Source organism: Momordica charantia (genome assembly GCF_013281855.1).
Source record: "Momordica charantia cultivar OHB3-1 chromosome 1 unlocalized genomic scaffold, Mcharantia_2.0 BLBB01000001.1, whole genome shotgun sequence".
Taxonomy (NCBI): domain Eukaryota; kingdom Viridiplantae; phylum Streptophyta; class Magnoliopsida; order Cucurbitales; family Cucurbitaceae; genus Momordica; species Momordica charantia.
Genome location: NW_028275157.1, coordinates 198,766 through 216,413, shown reverse-complemented (window position 1 = coordinate 216,413; position 17,648 = coordinate 198,766). Strand labels below are relative to the sequence as shown.

At 36.4% G+C, this 17,648-nt stretch overlaps 1 protein-coding gene across 2 annotated transcripts; it reads right to left on the bottom strand.

The window, feature by feature from the left end:
- Positions 1-7,679: 7,679 nt before the first annotated feature.
- Positions 7,680-15,741, bottom strand: LOC111025440 (dual specificity protein phosphatase family protein). Of its 2 annotated transcripts, XM_022303305.2 has the most exons (11): positions 15,428-15,737; positions 15,261-15,338; positions 15,041-15,183; positions 14,723-14,927; positions 14,398-14,574; positions 14,134-14,294; positions 10,102-11,173; positions 9,518-9,664; positions 9,205-9,432; positions 8,277-8,434; positions 7,680-8,186 (listed from the first exon to the last, which is right to left on the bottom strand). In XM_022303305.2, the coding sequence occupies exons 1-11, from the start codon at positions 15,476-15,478 to the stop codon at positions 7,826-7,828; spliced, it is 2,781 nt and encodes a 926-aa protein (XP_022158997.1). In that variant the 5' UTR covers positions 15,479-15,737; the 3' UTR covers positions 7,680-7,825. The 2 variants fall into 2 exon arrangements, with proteins under 2 accessions (XP_022158997.1, XP_087982852.1); XM_088126726.1 differs by lacking the exon at positions 7,680-8,186 and having other exon boundaries at positions 8,291-8,456; positions 15,428-15,741.
- Positions 15,742-17,648: the final 1,907 nt, after the last annotated feature.

The following is a 17,648-nucleotide window of genomic DNA, read 5'->3' as shown; positions in this document are numbered from 1 at the left end:
ATGCAGGAGAGTTAATAATTAATTATATTAATTAATTAATATTAATATTAATTAATAATTAATTAATTAAATGTAATATTAAATAATTATTAATCAAATTAATAAATAATTAATATTAATAATTAATTAATTAAATGTAATATTAAATAATTATTAATCAAATTAATAAATAATTAATATTAATAATTAATTAATTAACTGTAATATTAAATAATTAACAATTAATTATTTAACATTTAATTAAATATCTCATATTTAATTAAACCATATTCTCTCTTGTATAACTTATAGATTTAATGTACATCTTGTGCATTAATTTTTAACCTATAGTTTTAATATGAATCATATTCATATTAATTTTATTTTGAATCTCATTCAAATAATTTCTCTCATAATATATAGTTTCAGTTTAAAATTAACTATATATTATAATGTATCAATATATATATATTCCCTTGAGCAATTTGAACAGTTCAAATTCTTCCAAAACCTTGATCCTCGTTTTACCCGTTATGAGCTAGCAAGGGGACCTAATGGACCTACAGATCAGAAGCTCCAACGATGCAAGATTAATCGGTCAAACTGATTAACCGAGTTAATCAACATTCGTTAACTACGGGTCACTCCACTTAAGACCCGCGTTGCACTCTTCTCACTACAGAATGTTTTCGTGTCCATGGATATACGACCATTAATGACGAGTCAATCTTTCACGAGTGCTCGTAACTCAAGTTGGATCAAATTACCGTTTTACCCCTGAGTTACATCTTACTCCTTAAATACCACTGCTCCTCTAACGAACAACCCGGTTATGGTCCGACCAATAACCGGAAGTCCCTCTCGTGCCAATGAGAGTGTGGGGCCCCTTGTTCAAGTCCCAGAGTCAGCATTTAAGAGAACACTCATCTACTCCCCTAAAATCGGGGAGGAGTGAATTCCATCTTGTGAAGTTATGTTCCCAGCTCCCCACTAGATCTCATCCCCAAAATGGTAGGAATATTGAGTCGGCAACTCGGGCCACTCTCACTCATATAGATCAAAGGACAAGCCCTCATGGGCAGGAGTCCATAACTCACTCAGGATTGAGAATGAGTTGTTTGGTCATCCTATGAAATAGCAATCTGTTAGTCAACGGCGTTACATCTAAAGATTGTCTATTTCCCAGTCCGGTCTTATACAAACTCATTGTATAGGATACCCCCACTAGCATGTATCCACATGAACGACCTGGATCTAGTCATTTGTAACATTTAAAAAGTGGGCCGTATCCATAGTGTTGCCAGGATAAGGTACCCAGCCTTATCCACATACTATAGACCCTTTAGGTTATTCACGAGACATTATCCACTCGTATATCAGGGGTATATACCTAGTATATCAAATATATACCCAGTATATATACTGTCCCGATTACATGAAAGTAACCTTGGATGTTTAGTTTATTGGATTTTGGACAATGCAATGCTATGAATTCAACAACAAATTTATTGAATAAAACTTTATTGAATATACATTTGGTTTTTACATAATTACAAACTACGAGTTTAGGGCAACACACCCAACAACTTCTTGAGAGATTGTGCACAGAAACTTCAAGCTCTTCGCCAAGGAAACAAGAGTGTTGAAGAATATTATAAGGAGATGGAAACAATGATGGAAAGATTAGACATTGATGAGAATGAGGAGAACACCATGGTACGATTTATGAATGGATTAAACATTGAAGTGGCTGATCGTGTTGATTTGCAGATGTATGAGGATATGGAGGAGTTGGTGCACTTTTCGGTGAAAATTGAAAAGCAAATTCAAAGGCGTAAGTCGAGGTATGCTACTAAGAAACTTTTTTCAAACTCAACTTCTTCTTGGAAAAAGGATGGCAAATCAACTGACTCCAAATTTAAGGTGGGTAGTGAAAAACCTAGATAAGGTGGAAACTTCATCCGAATCCAAACCTAAAATTGACACACACACAGGTAGGAGTCGGAATCTTAAATGTTGGGAATGCCATGGGGTGGGACATATAAGTCGGGAATGCCCTAATAAGAGAACCATGATCCTTAGAGAAGGAGAGATAGTAACAGATGCGAGTGAGGTAGATGAAGAAAGGGATGACTTCATGAATGACCTAGGGAGTGAGGAAGGAGTGGAGGATACTGCATACTTATCCTTAGTCACTAGGAGGGCTCTCCGTACCCACATGAGGGAAGATAAATTGGAGGATCAAGGGGAGAACTTATTTCATACACGTTGCCTTGTGCAAACCATACCCTGTAGTGTAGTGATTGATAGTGGGAGTTGTACGAATGTAGTAAGTTCTAGCTTGGTCTCACGACTAAGCCTAGATACTAAACCTCACCCACAACCTTATAAACTATAGTGGCTTAATGATTGTGGTGAACTTAGGGTGACTAAGCAGGTGAAAATTCCTTTTGCCATTGGAAGATACGAGGACGAGGTACTATGTGATGTGTTACCGATGCATGCAGGTGATATGCTCCTTGGTAGGCCTTGGCAGTTTGACAGGAGAGTTCATTACGATGGTTTTCTTAATCGTTAGACATTCACACACAATGATAAGAAAATTGTACTTGTTTCCCTATCCCCCAAAGAAGTACTTATTGATCAAGAAAAGTTAGAGAAAAGAAAGGTCGAGGTCGCACCAAAAGCAAATGAGGGAAACAAAAAAGAGAAAGGAAAACAAAAAGAGAGCTCGACCATAACCGGATTGTTCATTAGAGGAGCAGTGGTATTTAAGGAGTAAGATGTAACTCAGGGGTAAAACGGTAATTTGACCCAACTTGAGTTACGAGCACTCGTGAAGGATTGACTTGTCATTTATGGTCGTATATCCATGGACACGAAAACATTATGCAGTGAGAAGAGTGCAACTGCGGGTCTTTAGTGGAGTGACCTGTAGTTAACGAATGTTGATTAACTCGGTCAATGAGTTTGACAAATTAATCTCATATCGTTGGAGTTTCTGATCTGTAGGTCCATTAGGTCCCCTTGCTAGCTCATAACGGGTAAAACGAGGATCAAGTTTTTGGAAGAATTTGAACTGTTCAGATTGCTCAAGAGAATATATGTATATTGATGCATTATAATATATAGTTAATTCTAAATTTAAACTATATATTATGAGAGATATTATTAGAGATTCAAATAAAATTAATATGAATAAGATTCATATTAAAACTATAGGTTAAAAATTAATGCACAAGATGTACATTACGACTATAGGTTATACGAGAGAAATGCTATAGAATATGATTCTATTTTTGTAATAAATAATTAAGTATTAATTATTTATTTGATTTATATATATATAAATATATATATTAATTAATTGTTAATTAGATTAATAATTAATAATTATTTATTAATTAATATGATTAGTTAATTAATTAATATATATATATATATTAATTATTATTATTAATTAATAATATTAATATATATAAAATTAATATTTAACTCCCCACGTCATGTTGTTGGTTTTTCTGCAGAAGAGTTCTATAGAAAAAGATACACAGAACAAGAAAAAAAGAGGCCCTAGCAATCTTTCTCTCTCAATTAGATTTTGTCAATTCTCCCTCTCATTCCAAACAAAAAGCTCCAACAAGCGTGTTCTCGAGACCCAAGAGGATAGCACGAAAGATTTGGTGGTGGTGTTCAGGTGGAAATTAACTTGAAGAAGAGTTCTTCAAAGGTAAACATATTTTCATCTGTGTTTTCATTTTTGCATACCTTTGATTTTGTTTCTCAAAATTGATGAACAAAGATCCGCTTCCGCTCCGAGATTCACATCCCATCAACAAGGTGATGCCCTTCGGGCCAAAAAACGTTGGAGCGACCTACCAATGCATGGTTAACAAGATGTTCACCGAGTAGATATGATGCAACATGGAGGTCTACGTAGACGATATGCTTGTCAAAAGTAAACAAGCGAACTGCCACATCACCGACCTGACAGAAACATTTGAAGTCCTTCGATGGCACCAGATGAAGCTCAACCAAAGCAAGTGCGTTTTCAGAGTCTTCTCGGGAAAGTCATCGGATTCAGGGTCAACCAACATGGAATCAAAGCCAACGTTGAGAAGATACAAGATGTGTTAGATATGCAACCCCCTAGAACCTGAAACGGCTCCAATGCTTGAACTGGCGAATCGCAGCACTTAATTGTTTCGTGTCGCGATCTATCGATAAGTGCTTATTGTTCTTCAAGGTCTTTCAAAAGAAGGAACAGTTAGAATGGACACCTGAATGTTAACTCGCTTTTGATGATCTCAAGAGCTATCTAAGCTCGGTGCCCTTACTTTCAAAGCCATTACCAGGTGATAAGCTCGTCCTGTACCTGGCACTGTCAGCAAGCGCCTTGAGCTCTGCCTTAATAAAACAGTACAATGGTCGTCAAAGCCCTAAATAACTCATGTGTATCCTTGACACAAATAGGTATTTATTCAAAGGCTTTCTCTTATTGTAACTCATCTTCATGGATTATAGATTCTGAAACTTCTGATCATATGACAAGTGATCTTCTAATCTCTTTGAATCATACACTCCTTCATATTCCAATGAAAAATATAGAATTGCATATGGTAGTTTTTCTTTTGTTGCAGGAAAAGGAATCATCAAATTGACTGAGACTATTTTGTTACAGTCTGTCCTCGATGTTTTAAAATTAGCCTGAATCTTTTATCTGTCAACCAACTTTCTAAAGATTCTAACTGTCGTATTTTTTTCTTTGAATCCCATTGTATTTTTCAAAATCAGAACTCAGAGAGGATAATTTGTCGTGGTAGCTGGATGCTTTATGGTCTCTACTACTCTGATGAAGGTACTTTTAGTAATAAAATAATGCAGGGTCTTAGTAGTATTGGTTCTCTTTCTGTAAGTAAAAAAATTATGTTTTGGCATCGTAGGCTAGGACATCGCAATATTTCTATTTAAAATACTTGTTTCCAAAGTTATTTAAGGGAATTGATTGTTCATCTTTTAATTGTGAAAGTTGTGTTTTAGCAAAAAATCATCGCTCCACATATTTTCCAAAACCTTATAAAGCTTCCGAAACCATTTTACTTAATTCACAGTGATGTTTGGAGTCCTTATAAAATTAGTACTCATAGTGGAAAAAATTGTTTATTACTTTAATTGACGACCATACTCGCATGTCTTGGGTTTATTTAATGCAAAAAAAATCTAAGGTGAATGACATTTTCAAACACTTTTATGAGATGATTGAAACTCAATTTCAAACAAAAATTTGTATTTTACATTCTGATAATGGATCTGCGTATTTTAATGAATTTTTGGGTAACTTTTTGAAAGGAAAAGGTATGGTTCATCAATCTACTTGTCGGGATTCTCCTCAACAGAATGAGATTGCACATTTACTTAAACTAGCACGTGCTATAATGTTTTCTATGAATGTTTCCAAAATATTTATGGAGGGAAACGATTCTCACAGTGACCTACCTAATAAATAGAATGCATCTAAGGTTTTAAATTTCAAAACTCTCATTGAGTGCTTTAAAAATATTTTTCCAATATCCCGCATATATTCTTGATCTACCTCTCAAAGTCTTTGGGTGTACCACTTACATTCACATACCTCATCATTTCAGGCCAAAACCTGATCTTTGCGCTATTAAATGTATTTTCTTAGGCTATGCTTCAAGTTAAAAGGGTTATAAATGTTTTGATCCTCAGCAAAAAAAACTTTTTGTGAGTATGAATGTGTCTTTTTTAGAAAATCAACCATATCTTACCCAAAATTCTCTTCAGGAGGAGAAAATGAATTTGGAAGATAATTTTTAGGATATTTCAGTTCCTCTTCCTAGTCCTATCTGTTCGGATTTTATTAGTCCTTCGATGCCAAGTGTATAAAATTTCCAATAGGGGGGAAGAAATACTACAAAATGATTCTACTAATCTTGTTCCTAAGTTAAAGTTTTATACTAGAAGGAACTTCAATTAAAGGAACCAAGATCAAATAGTTGCTCCTTCACAAAGCTAACCTGAGACTCCAAGAAATGAAACTAAACTGCCCGGTAATGCCTCTTCTAACCCCACTTCTTCAATTATTCAAAATATTTCTCCTATTGTCCCTGATGGTTCTCATAGCCCTCAGAAAAGGTGTGCAAAGCTGTACCAAATATCCCATTTCGAACTACATTTCATATCAAAATTTGTCAAATAGTCATAAAGCATTCACATCTAGGATAAATGATTTGTTTGTTTCAAGAAATATACATGAAGCTTTAGAATATCCAAATTGGAAACTAGCTATTATGGATGAGATGAATGCTCCAAAGCAGAATAATATGTGGGAGATAGTAGAGTTGTCAAAAGATAAGAAACTAGTGGGATGTAAATGGGTATTTACTGTAAAATGTAATGTTGATGGTAGTATTAAGAGATACAAGGCTAGACTAGTAGCTAAAGGCTTCACTCAAACCTATGGACTCCATTATCAAGAAACATGTGCCCCTGTTGCAAAAATTAACTCTATTAGAGTTCTTTTGTCTCTTGCAGTTAATTTAGATTGGTCTCTCCATGATATAAAAAATGTTTTTCTTAATGGCAATCTTGAGGAAAAGGTTTTTATGAACTTACCACCTGGTTTTGAAAATGAACTTGGATGTAGTAAATTTTGCAAATTAAATAAATCACTCTATGGTCTCAAATAGTCTCCTAGAGCTTGGTTCAAACGGTTTGAAAAATCGTATCTAGCTATGGATTTCTTCAGAGTCAAGCTAACCATAAAATATTTTATAAACACTCTGAGAATGATAAAATCTCAATTTTGATTTTTTATGTAGATGATATTATTATACACTGGTGATGATGAAGCAGGTCTAGCAGATCTTAAGAGTAATCTTTCAAGTGAGTTTCAAATCAAGGATTTAGGAACGTTAAAATATTCCTTAGGATGAAATTTGTAAGATCGAACAAAGGTATCTTTGTTAATCAAAGAAAATATGTTCTTGACTTACTTGGAGAAACAAGATTACTTGGTTGTAGGATTGCAAAAACTCCTATTGAACCGAACTTGAAATTACAAGCAGCAAACTCAGAAGAAGTGAAAGATATGGTAAGTATATCGCAGTTGTCTCATACGCGACCAAATATCGCATTTGTTGTAAGCATGGTACTTATTCGTGCACCTAGGTTGATTCTCATTTTGAAGTTGCATACAGAATCTTGAGATATTTGAAGGAGGTATTCTATTTAAAAAAAAAAAAAAAAACATATAGATTCAGACGATACCTATACGAATTTATTGGGACAATAAGCCTGTCATATCTATAACTCATAACTCTGTTCTACGGACAGAACCAAACATATTGAGGTTCATAAACATTTTATTAAAGAGAAGATTGATGCAAGTGCAATATGTATTCTTTACTTTTTTACAGCAGAGCAAATTGCTAATGTACTAATTAAGGGACTCCCAAAGAAACAATTTGACAAACTAATCGACAAACTGGATACATCTTTAAACCAACTCAAGGGAGGTGTTGGATATTTCGATATTTGTGTGTAAATATTAGTTGTCGATATTTAGCATGTATGAGATTTATTTATTTCCTTACATTGTAGTGCGTCTTTCTCCTATATAAGAAGACCTAAGTTAAATATATAAAATAGAGAAGTTCTCCCAAATTTACAAAAATCAATACCAAAAACCAGAGAAAACCTTTCTTTAGAGAACTATTTCAATAAATAGATGTGAAATCCGTACAAAAATATCAGATATTTCTATCACTTTTTCTAGTGACAAGAAGTCATGCAATAGAATCGAAAAGAAGTGATGAATCAGCCCCTATTCATCCAAGATGAGAAGAGATTGCCTCTGGGTGGGGCTTACGCTTCCCCCACGACTAATTCTCAGAGCTGTTAATGCTTTCTGTATTTCCATTGTCATTGCACTGTCTACACTCCCAGATGATAGTTTCTTGTGTGATTTTTGCAGATGAAGCTTCAATGAGCTACTACTCAGACCTGCATTTTTCCCACAAATTGGGCAAACTTTCATCGTTGGTTTCCGTGATTGCCACTCCATCGAAACTTTTCCATGTATTCGTCGATCTAATTCTAGTAATATTTTAGCAAACCCATCATTAGGCTGAGCTCGACGGTGAACTCGTTTCAGAGCACTCCATGCCTTTAACAGTGTATAATTCCTGCACCATGGAACAATATGCCTTTAGATGCAGCCCAGTCATAAACAACGTTTGACCGGTTTAATGATGGAAATTGTTGTTTTAACTTACTTTCTGAGCATCAGGTAAGCAAGAACTAATGTGGCACTTCTGCTTCTCCCTTCAAAGCAATGAACCAGAACCTTTCCACTCTTACTTTCAATGTCATCAATAAAATCACAAGCTTCTTCAAAGATACTGCTGATGTTTGAGTCTTCATTATCACTTATCTATTTGAGTCGGCGACATAGCCTTGTCAGAAAAATGTTCTCTCAAGAATGAAAAAGAAACTTACATTCGATCTTTAAAGTTCAAAGTATATTGACAGAGCCACTTTATTACAACCATCAAACATACATGCAATTACAACAATTTCTATTCTTATCCATTTATAATTTTATATTATGTGCTTTATAAAAACCGAATGGTAATTAATAACATGGACTACAACAAGACAAAGGCAAGCCAAAAGGTAGGGGCACACCAAACAAGTAGACAGACTACTAATATATCTCCCAAGAATGACAAATAAAGAGAAGTAATGGCTCGAGACAGAAGAACCAGGACATCGATTTTTCTTTTTGTTTCCCTCCGCTGCTGTAAAACTAGCTAGAAACATTCTCCACCAGAAAAAGAAATACAGAGGAAGTGATGAAGGCACAGATAATACTCAACAGGCTAGATAGATTCCCACGAAACTCACAATACATGCAGTATTGTTTTTATAAGATGTGAGTGAAGAAAATCACCCTAAAGGGACATGCCGAACAAGTAGATAGGCAGCTAATATATTCTCCCTATTAAAATGACAAATTGAGAGGAACTTTTAGAATGTAATGGCGATAATATAAAGAACTGAAAATATTCATTTTTCTATTTCTCTTTTTACCCTTACCTAATTTAGACCAACCAGAACAGAAACATTCTCCAACTGGAAAAGAAAGGGAGGAGAAAAAGAGAACAGAGATGGGAATAGATATGGCAGGAAACAGGCACTTACGGAAAAATTTTTGTATTCAAATAAATCAGGAAACTGAGAATCTGACTGTCCAATTTCATTTGAGCAAAGACATAAGATATGAGTGACTCCTAGATGCTGAAGAGTGTAAACAGATCTTGCAGCCAAGGCACCCCCTATAAACAAGGCAGCTGTAACTGAAGAAGGCCTTTCTGTATTTGCAGCCTCAGATATTAGTGCAATCCTTTCAAGAATGTGCTCAAGTCTCACCTGGAATATATATTAAGTAGGGGATGAAGATATTTAGCTCTATGGATATTAGGTACCAGAGCAAAATTGAAACTGGATATTTTACCTTCAATTCATAAGCATCGACAACTCCATGACTATCGCTGCCCTCAAAAAACCCAGTATTAAATTTGTTCTCTTGGCAGAGTTTAACCGCTTCATTCTTTAGCACTTCATTCCACATATCCAATTCTTTGTTTGATTCAGCATCAACCTGGGCAGAAAACGGAAGAGATCAGATTCATGTAGGTGATGATCATTGAGTGCCCACATAATCAACAGAGTCCTCTAGTAATTTAGTGACCTATTTGTGTCATGATAACTAAATGCATACATTCAAGAAGAAAACAGTCAACCTCTGAAATGAACCTGACATGACTTTTAAATTCCACAGGAGTCACAAGGTGGAGTAAAAGAGCTAGAGAAACTCGAAACCGTACATGCGAGATATGAGTACCATTCACTAGTCCAAAACATTAAAAAAAAATTATCAAAAAAAAAAGAAGTTCCAGTAGAACGGTTTCATATATCTTACATGAGAGCAAACATCTGACGAAGTTTGCTTTTCTATGCTGATGATAGATACATGGCATGTCAAAGTTCTTCCAATAATAGATAGAGAGAGAACGTTCAATTTCCTTGTAAACTTACCTTGGCAAATTTATGGAAGTCTCGAAGCTTTGCAGTCAAACGAAGGCTACGAATGGGCTCTGCACTTCCCCTGTATAACTTTCCTTGTGAGCTATCTCGTGACAAGGGAGAAGTTGAGTCTGAGCTTTCTTTATTTCCTAATGACGATGATCTTGGAGCTGAATCTGTAAAATCCACACTACTGTCATTAGAGGCTCGTTCCTTACCACGTGGAGATAGACAATGACAAGTGGCAGAAACTTGCGAATGGGACTCAGGAACCCCTGAATCTTCTTTATCAGATTCCCCCAAGGGAAATTTATTTATGATATTCATGAATGCTCGTAGTGAGTTGTCCAACTTTTGGTGAAGTGTAAGCAAAAATATGTGAAATCCTTGCAGATCCCTAAGAGCAGCACGGAACCCGTAACGAAATTCATGGACAATGGAAGTCATATCCGTGAACTGTATACCAGTGGTTGAGTTGGCATCGGCTAATGAAGGGAACCCTAATTTCCCTCCTGTAATGTCATGTAATAAATTAGAGGAGAACTCAGAACTGTTAAGTAGCAACTCAACTAACTTGGGGTAAATTGACTGGTCATTAGCACGTTTTCCAGCTGGGGGTCGACGAGGTACACCGGAGTCAATAGCCACAATGCTAAAATCACAAGTCATCATATCGTCCGATATTTGACTTTTTACACTTAGGTTACTAGATTTTGGGGATTCAATAATGTCACAAAGTTCAGAGGCCTCTAATAGCAGACTTGAATTAGAACTCAGTCTACTGTCCACTGAAGTTGCCCTTCTTTCCTTCTGAAGCATAGTAACAACCTTTGGTCTATATCGCTTAATAGCAGAATCAAAGGCTTCCTCAAATGCATTCATACTTGCACATGTTACTCTATCGGCAAAGAGCAAATTTGCAGAATTTCCACGCCAACGAAGAAGACGGCAAGGTAGCCTATCTTCATTTCTGATGACAAGGTCCAATAACAAGATCCTTCCAATAGCAGCTGCTAATTTCTCGGCTACTTCCCGTGATTCAAATGCACTTGAACTTTCTAATAAAGAAGACCCGTGGACATAGCTGCAAGAAATAGGAGCACCCTCTTTGTGAAAAAGAAATATATAATTTCTCATTGAAAAGCAACTTCAATGCTACATATCACTAAACATCATGCTTCCTCCACAAAATTCTATACATGTAAAATGCAAAGCATAATTTTAGTGGTTTCTAAATTTTTTTTTTTTGGATAGGAGTGGTTGCTTGATATTTACACCAAAAAAAAGTTGACAGTACAAATATTAGACCCTACATAGGAGTTGTCCTTTTTTTACTAGAATATTTCAGAGTCATCCTAAATATTGGATCCTTGTATATTTGCACCAGAGTCTATTTTCTCCCTTCGGGTTCAAGAGAAAAGAAATCCAAATGGAATTAATTATAATGGGAGAATAATTACAGAAAGTATTAGACAAGGAACACCAAGAAGCATATTAGACGTGGAGCTCAGCTAAACCAAAGACCTTCTAACCTTTTCAATGTAAATTTGAATATTCCTTTATAACCATAAAGCCAACGAAAGTGCTCTGACTGCATTTAACCATAGGCTTGGCTTTTCCTTTCAAATTGAGACCACCTAGCGTGCATCATATTGTCTTTGGCCGAGTTATCCCAAACCAAGAGATATTAAAGCTGCGGAAGAGACAAAACCAAAAGTTAATACTATAGGGACACCAAAACAGCAAGTGCCATTTGGTTTCTTCTGCCTCTATATGGTGTGAGGACTAAGCTTTTGCATTTCTTCTGTACTCTTTCTACTGTATTTAGAACTTCATTGCACACTATGCAGCAAAACAATTTGATATTTTTATGCCCTCTACTATTATAAATTAATACTGCAATGTTTTTGGTCAGCCTAGACTTTATATTGACCGAGAGAAAAGAGACCACCGAAAAGAAATAGAGACAGCTCCCATATCCCTTCTATCATTCCCTTGTTGGACAATTTATTCAGATGTTAACTCCCTCATTTCCTCATCCTTCAGATATTATCATCCTTGAACCCTCTCCAAGATCGAGTTCCTTCATCCCATACTTTTTTAACAAAAATATCTTGTGGTTCTACAAAATTAGGGAATTCTCCTCAGTGGTTGATTATATATTTGTTCTTCCAAACAAAGTTTTATCCCTATTTCCAACCTTAAATAAGAACATTCCTCAAAAACAGGCCTTGTTGAGGAAATGTTACAGACTGCAACCATAGCCCCATTTTCTTAGTATTGTAAACCACAGTAAAGTTTATTTTCCATAGATGCAGTTAATACTTTTATGCCACAAATCATTAGGTTCCTTGAACCTTCAAACCTATTTTTGCCTATAGAGCTGGATTTCAATTTCCCAAGTTAGAAAGACCTTAGCCTCCCCATTGAACATAAATGGCTTAGTATACCTACTTACTCTAGTCTCCCACCCTAAAGAAACTCCCTCATCTTTCTTTCTAATTTTACAACGGCTTTCCTTGGCATTTGAAAAATTGACAAGAAGAAAGTAGGAAAAATTCTAAAATTTGGCCAGAAGAAGTTAGGTGAGCTTTCAAAACAGCCAAGGATAAAGTCAAATGCCCTCCTTTATAAAAGTACATATTTTTATATCTCCTTCTGGTGGCATCTACAAATTGTAGGTAGGAAAGAACTTTTGTCATCCCAACTCTAAGGCCTCCAAGAGACCACTTTGGACACCGTGACCAAGTAATTTACTACATACATGTCCAAAGACAATAAGAAAGGGAGAAACAAGTCTCCTGCTTCAAGTTTCTAGGATTTCATGTATTATTCTAATTTCATTATGCGCATCACATAAAGGGAGAGCTGTATGAGATGAAAATCTCATGTACGGTTCTGGAATGGAGATTCTTGGAATGTAATAATGAATGACCGTAATGGATGCCAGCTCAATCCGAAGGAAATTATGCGGTAGCTCTACATAATTATTATGAAGCTATGCAACTAGAAATCGATCTCTATGATCAAAGTTATATACTCTATGATATGACATAGGTCTTATCCACACAAGGAACGGCACCAAGATTCTACCTCCAGATTTTCCATTATATATACACACACATGCATACATATATAGAAAACCTCGTGTCTGAAATATAACTTTTGATCTAGTTCAACCATCTGATATCAAATCCCTTTAGCTTAAAAATCCACCTCTACTTTTAAAGTTTATGCCTTTCCTTTATAGCATGATTTGCAATGAAAATTGAACCAATGATCTTTATTCACCGAATAGAAGCCATTTGGTCAAAAGAGACCATCAGAGTGAGGTGAGGACTTTCTTCAATCTACATTTTAAAAAACCTTGGAGATTTTATATATACCCCGTTAACCAAGCTGACTAACCAACATAGTTTGACTCTCCTGCTCTCTTTTCTTTAATAAGAAAAACTAAGTTGAATTAATTATAAAGGGAATACTTCCATATAGGAAAGGAAAAAGTAAACAACAAGGACGATGAAACTTCGTATATCAGACATTTCATATCACTCCCTAATATTCATCACACTTTTACACAACTAGTTAGGTTCTAATCACACCCAACAAATTTTGAGGGCTAAAGAAGTTTGTACTTGAGATCATTTATCTTCACAGGGAAGTAATGAATAAAAGGTGGAACCCATATCCACCTTGTCTTCACAGGGAAGTAATCTTGTTTTGAGGGCTAAAGAAGTTCATATATCAGACATTTCATATCACTCCCTAATGTCCTAGTACTTAGAAAAGTAACTTGTGAGCCTCCACGATTTTTTAAAAACAAGATTAGCTTCGTAAGATATCCAAATAAGAGGAACCCATATCCGCAGGCATGTTAAATTAGGCCAGCTAACCAAAATCACCACTATTCATAATGGAATGATGAGACATATAGTGAATTCACTTGTCACGAAATTCCCAACAACTAAAATACTAAATCTTAAAATGGTAAATGTACAGACAGACACGGACAATATCCATGAAAAGATCAGTTAAAAATTGTACCTCATTAGAAAAAGGCATCTGCTTAATTCGAGTGCTTCCAATAGTTCAGAACATGTCATTTCACCAACCTCGTCACCCTCTAAACAGGCAACATCTCGTGCCTTCTCTGCAGCTTCTTTTATTTGGAGCCATTCCATGCTAGAATTATGAATAACTCTAGCCTGCAGTTCCCAAGAAGGATAGACGATTTGATAAAGAATATATGACAGAAAAATATAGAACAGAATAGTATGGCCAAATATAGAAAATCACAAACAGAGGAACCTGTGGAGTTTGAACTCCAAGCCACTTGGCAAATTCGTAGCCCAGACGTTCAGATTGTGTAGCCATTCTTGAAGATGATATCTTTATAACAGCAGCTGCTTCCTTTGGAAAGTTATCGTCATAACCAAGCTGACTGAAGAGCGCAAAGAAAACGACTCCACCAGAATTTACAGTGACCTATATGCAGATAATTTGTTAGGCAGGATGATCATTTTTTCATAAGAAACAAATATTTCACGAATGAAATAAGCAAAAGCTTCTATCAGATTTTGAGGCATGAAATATATCAGGGACAGACAGACATACGGATCATGTCATTACACACCTCAAGGGGTTTATTCATCTCGTCTTCTGAATGTTCAGTGCTGCTACTGTGTTCAGTGCGGTGAAGAGACAGGAGCCTATCCCACGAAAAAGAGCTCGATTCAATGTCCATCATTGAAGCTTTAGCGAGCCTATCCCACAAATTGGTTTCAGTTGATTGCTCAGTAGCAGGAAGACTTCTGGACTCAGTGACAAGTTCTTCTACACTGAAGGGTAGGCAACGAGGATTTGTATGAATATGAGAGGACACAGAGGAGTAAATGAAGGAAGGGAAATGCAATTTCCTAGAAGAACATGAATAAGAAAGAAGGGGGCAAACCCATAAGGCATGTTGAAGGGTGGATGAGGGCGGTTGTGGAAGGCAGAAGGGCGATGTTTGCCGTTACGTTTACGGACGAGTTCTAGCCATTTCGAAAAGCTATAAGCGGGGCCTGCTGCGATGTCTCCGAACATGTGCAGAACCTGCATTGTGAGACAATGGGTGATGGAAGAGAGTGATTGGTATTCCATGCGAATATTGTGAAAGAAATCAAGAGTACCCTGGAAGTAACGGCGAGGGGGAGAGGGGCGGCCTCAGGCTCGTCGGATCCGAGATCGAACTCCAACTCCTTAGAATCCTGCTATGGTGATCCATGCGATTAAAGAGATCTTGGGAAAGAAATTGAAACAAAAGTGAGATGTGATGAGAAAGGAAGAAAAAGGGGACCTGCGCCTGCGCCTGCAGCTGCAGCTGATGGTGAGTGGGGCAATCATCCATAACTTTATTGACGAGGGAGGAGTTGAAAGAATGGAAAAATGGAACTGCACCGGATGCCGAAAATGAAACTGCTCCCTCCGGCTACGCCCTTGTATTCTGTTTTCTGTAAGATACTATGGAAGGGGAAAGCAATTCGGCGGTTATGGAGGCCCATGTGATTGCACTACGCACTCTTCCGTCTGTGTTGGTGTACCGGTACCTGGCCCTGTACGCCATCCTTTACACAAAATGCTGACCAACACCAACTTCATGACACCCAACATGCTTGCACATCCATAATCAAGCTAATTTGTATCATACATACATAAAAGAAGAAAGAGAATCATATATCCAAAATAAAAAAATAAAAAAATTTAGTACAACATGCAGGGGTGGGGGTTCGAACTCATGACCTTTGAGCTATGCTCGGTTTGGCACCCAAAATAAAAATATAGTAACATATCAAGTTCATAGTCCATAGATTCATTTTAGCTGTGGCAACTTCAAAATATATATCTTAAGAAAAAATTCTTTCTTTGTTTGCTAGACCAAAGTGAATCGGTGGGGAGGGGTGGCCAATAGTCTGATCCTCTACTCTCCTTCTCCTCTCTGTGAAGGGTGTGTGTTTTCTCTCAAGTCTTCCAATTGAGTTTTTTCAAAGGGCATTCCTCTCTGTTTTGTTCCGATTCTACCATGGTTTTTTTCAAGAAGTAAGTTTCATGGTTCTAGATATTATGGGACCTCCCTTGTTGTTTTGGAGGAGATTTTTAAGGAGGATCCTTCTTCCTCGTTGATTTCTATGGTGGCGGATGGTGGATGTGTTTCGGCAATCTCCCCTTCGGATTCTGGTAGTGCTGATGTGGCTGATAAAATCAAAAGAAACAATGTTACGTATAGTCTGTGGCTTCGTTATCAGAATGTTTCGAAGAGTTTTCATACACCAAGCTGGAGAGGGCACCTGCCTACGATCTCTTGGGATGACTCTTCATCTTCTTTGAATCCTTGTTCAGAAGACTTCCATGGTCCAGGGGCAAGTATGATGGAGCAGAAGGTGGAGAAGGTGGGCGACGACTGGGGTGTAGCAGAGATCGGCTCGAACACAATTTTGGAATCTGCAAAAACTGTCAGTCTTAATTATATTGAGATTTGTGACCAGCTTGATTTCGAGAATTTGTCTAATGTAGCCTTTATGGTTTTTCCTTACGTCTGCATAGTGGAGAATAAGGCAATTGCGAAGTTCTTTCCTTTCCAATCATGGATAGTGGTGCCATAAAAGACAATATTTCTCCATTAATTGAGCAGTCTCCTCCAATAGCATTGAATATGAGTTGAGGATGTTGTGATTTTGGAGAAGGCGTTTTCATGGGCTAAAATTTCTTTCTATTCCTCGTTCTGTAAACAGGCAAGCTGTTTTATTGGCCAAGTGTGTCATTTCTGATCGTTTATCTATCCTTTGGGATCACTATTTTCCTTCGTGGATTTTGAATGTGGTGCGCTCTGATGTAATCCTTAGTGGTCTTATTTCTTATTAATACAGTATTTCTTTGATCTTGAAAAAAAAAGTTCATAGTACATATAAACACGTACACACCCCCAAACTACTTACAACACACCTAACACTGTTAGCACTTGATCCAAGCTGTCTCCTATGTAACAATAACAAATTCAAAATGTTAGTCTTAGTCCCTTGAAGGGATGTTATTCCCGGAGCGGAAACGGATTTTCGTTGCTGAATTTCGGGATACAAAATCGAATTACAAAGTAGGAAAATACAGAGGAAACTTTACATTTGAAGAACGTTTTTTCAACGAGTTTCCCTCGAACACCACCACTGTGTCTTCCTCGCTATCCTCTTGGGTCTCGGGATCGTGCTGGTGGGAGCAATCCTTTGGAATGAGAGGGAGAGATAGAGCTTCTTGAGAGAGATCTAGGGTTTTTTTTTCACACACTATTCTGTTCTGTTTTCTTCAACCATTGAAGAAGAACACTGACGTGGGGTACAGCAACCCCCCACTCCCCTGCAATTTTGCAGGGGAGTTAATATTAATAATAATAATAATATTAATATTAATATATATATATATATATTTATAATATATAATAACAATTATAATATATATATCATAATATATATATAATAATTAATATATATATATATAAAATTAATTAATCAAATTAATTAATATAATTA

Excerpts from the sequence above, each read along its gene's own strand:
- LOC111025440 (XM_022303305.2), bottom strand. The coding sequence starts at position 15,478 with ATGGATGATTGCCCCACTCACCATCAGCTGCAGCTGCAGGCGCAGGCG. Across the intron at positions 15,339-15,427 it reads AGCTGCAGGCGCAGGCGCAG|GATTCTAAGGAGTTGGAGTT; the intron begins GTCCCCTTTTTC and ends TCACCATAGCAG. Across the intron at positions 9,665-10,101 it reads ACTTCCATAAATTTGCCAAG|GTTGATGCTGAATCAAACAA; the intron begins GTAAGTTTACAA and ends TTTTCTGCCCAG.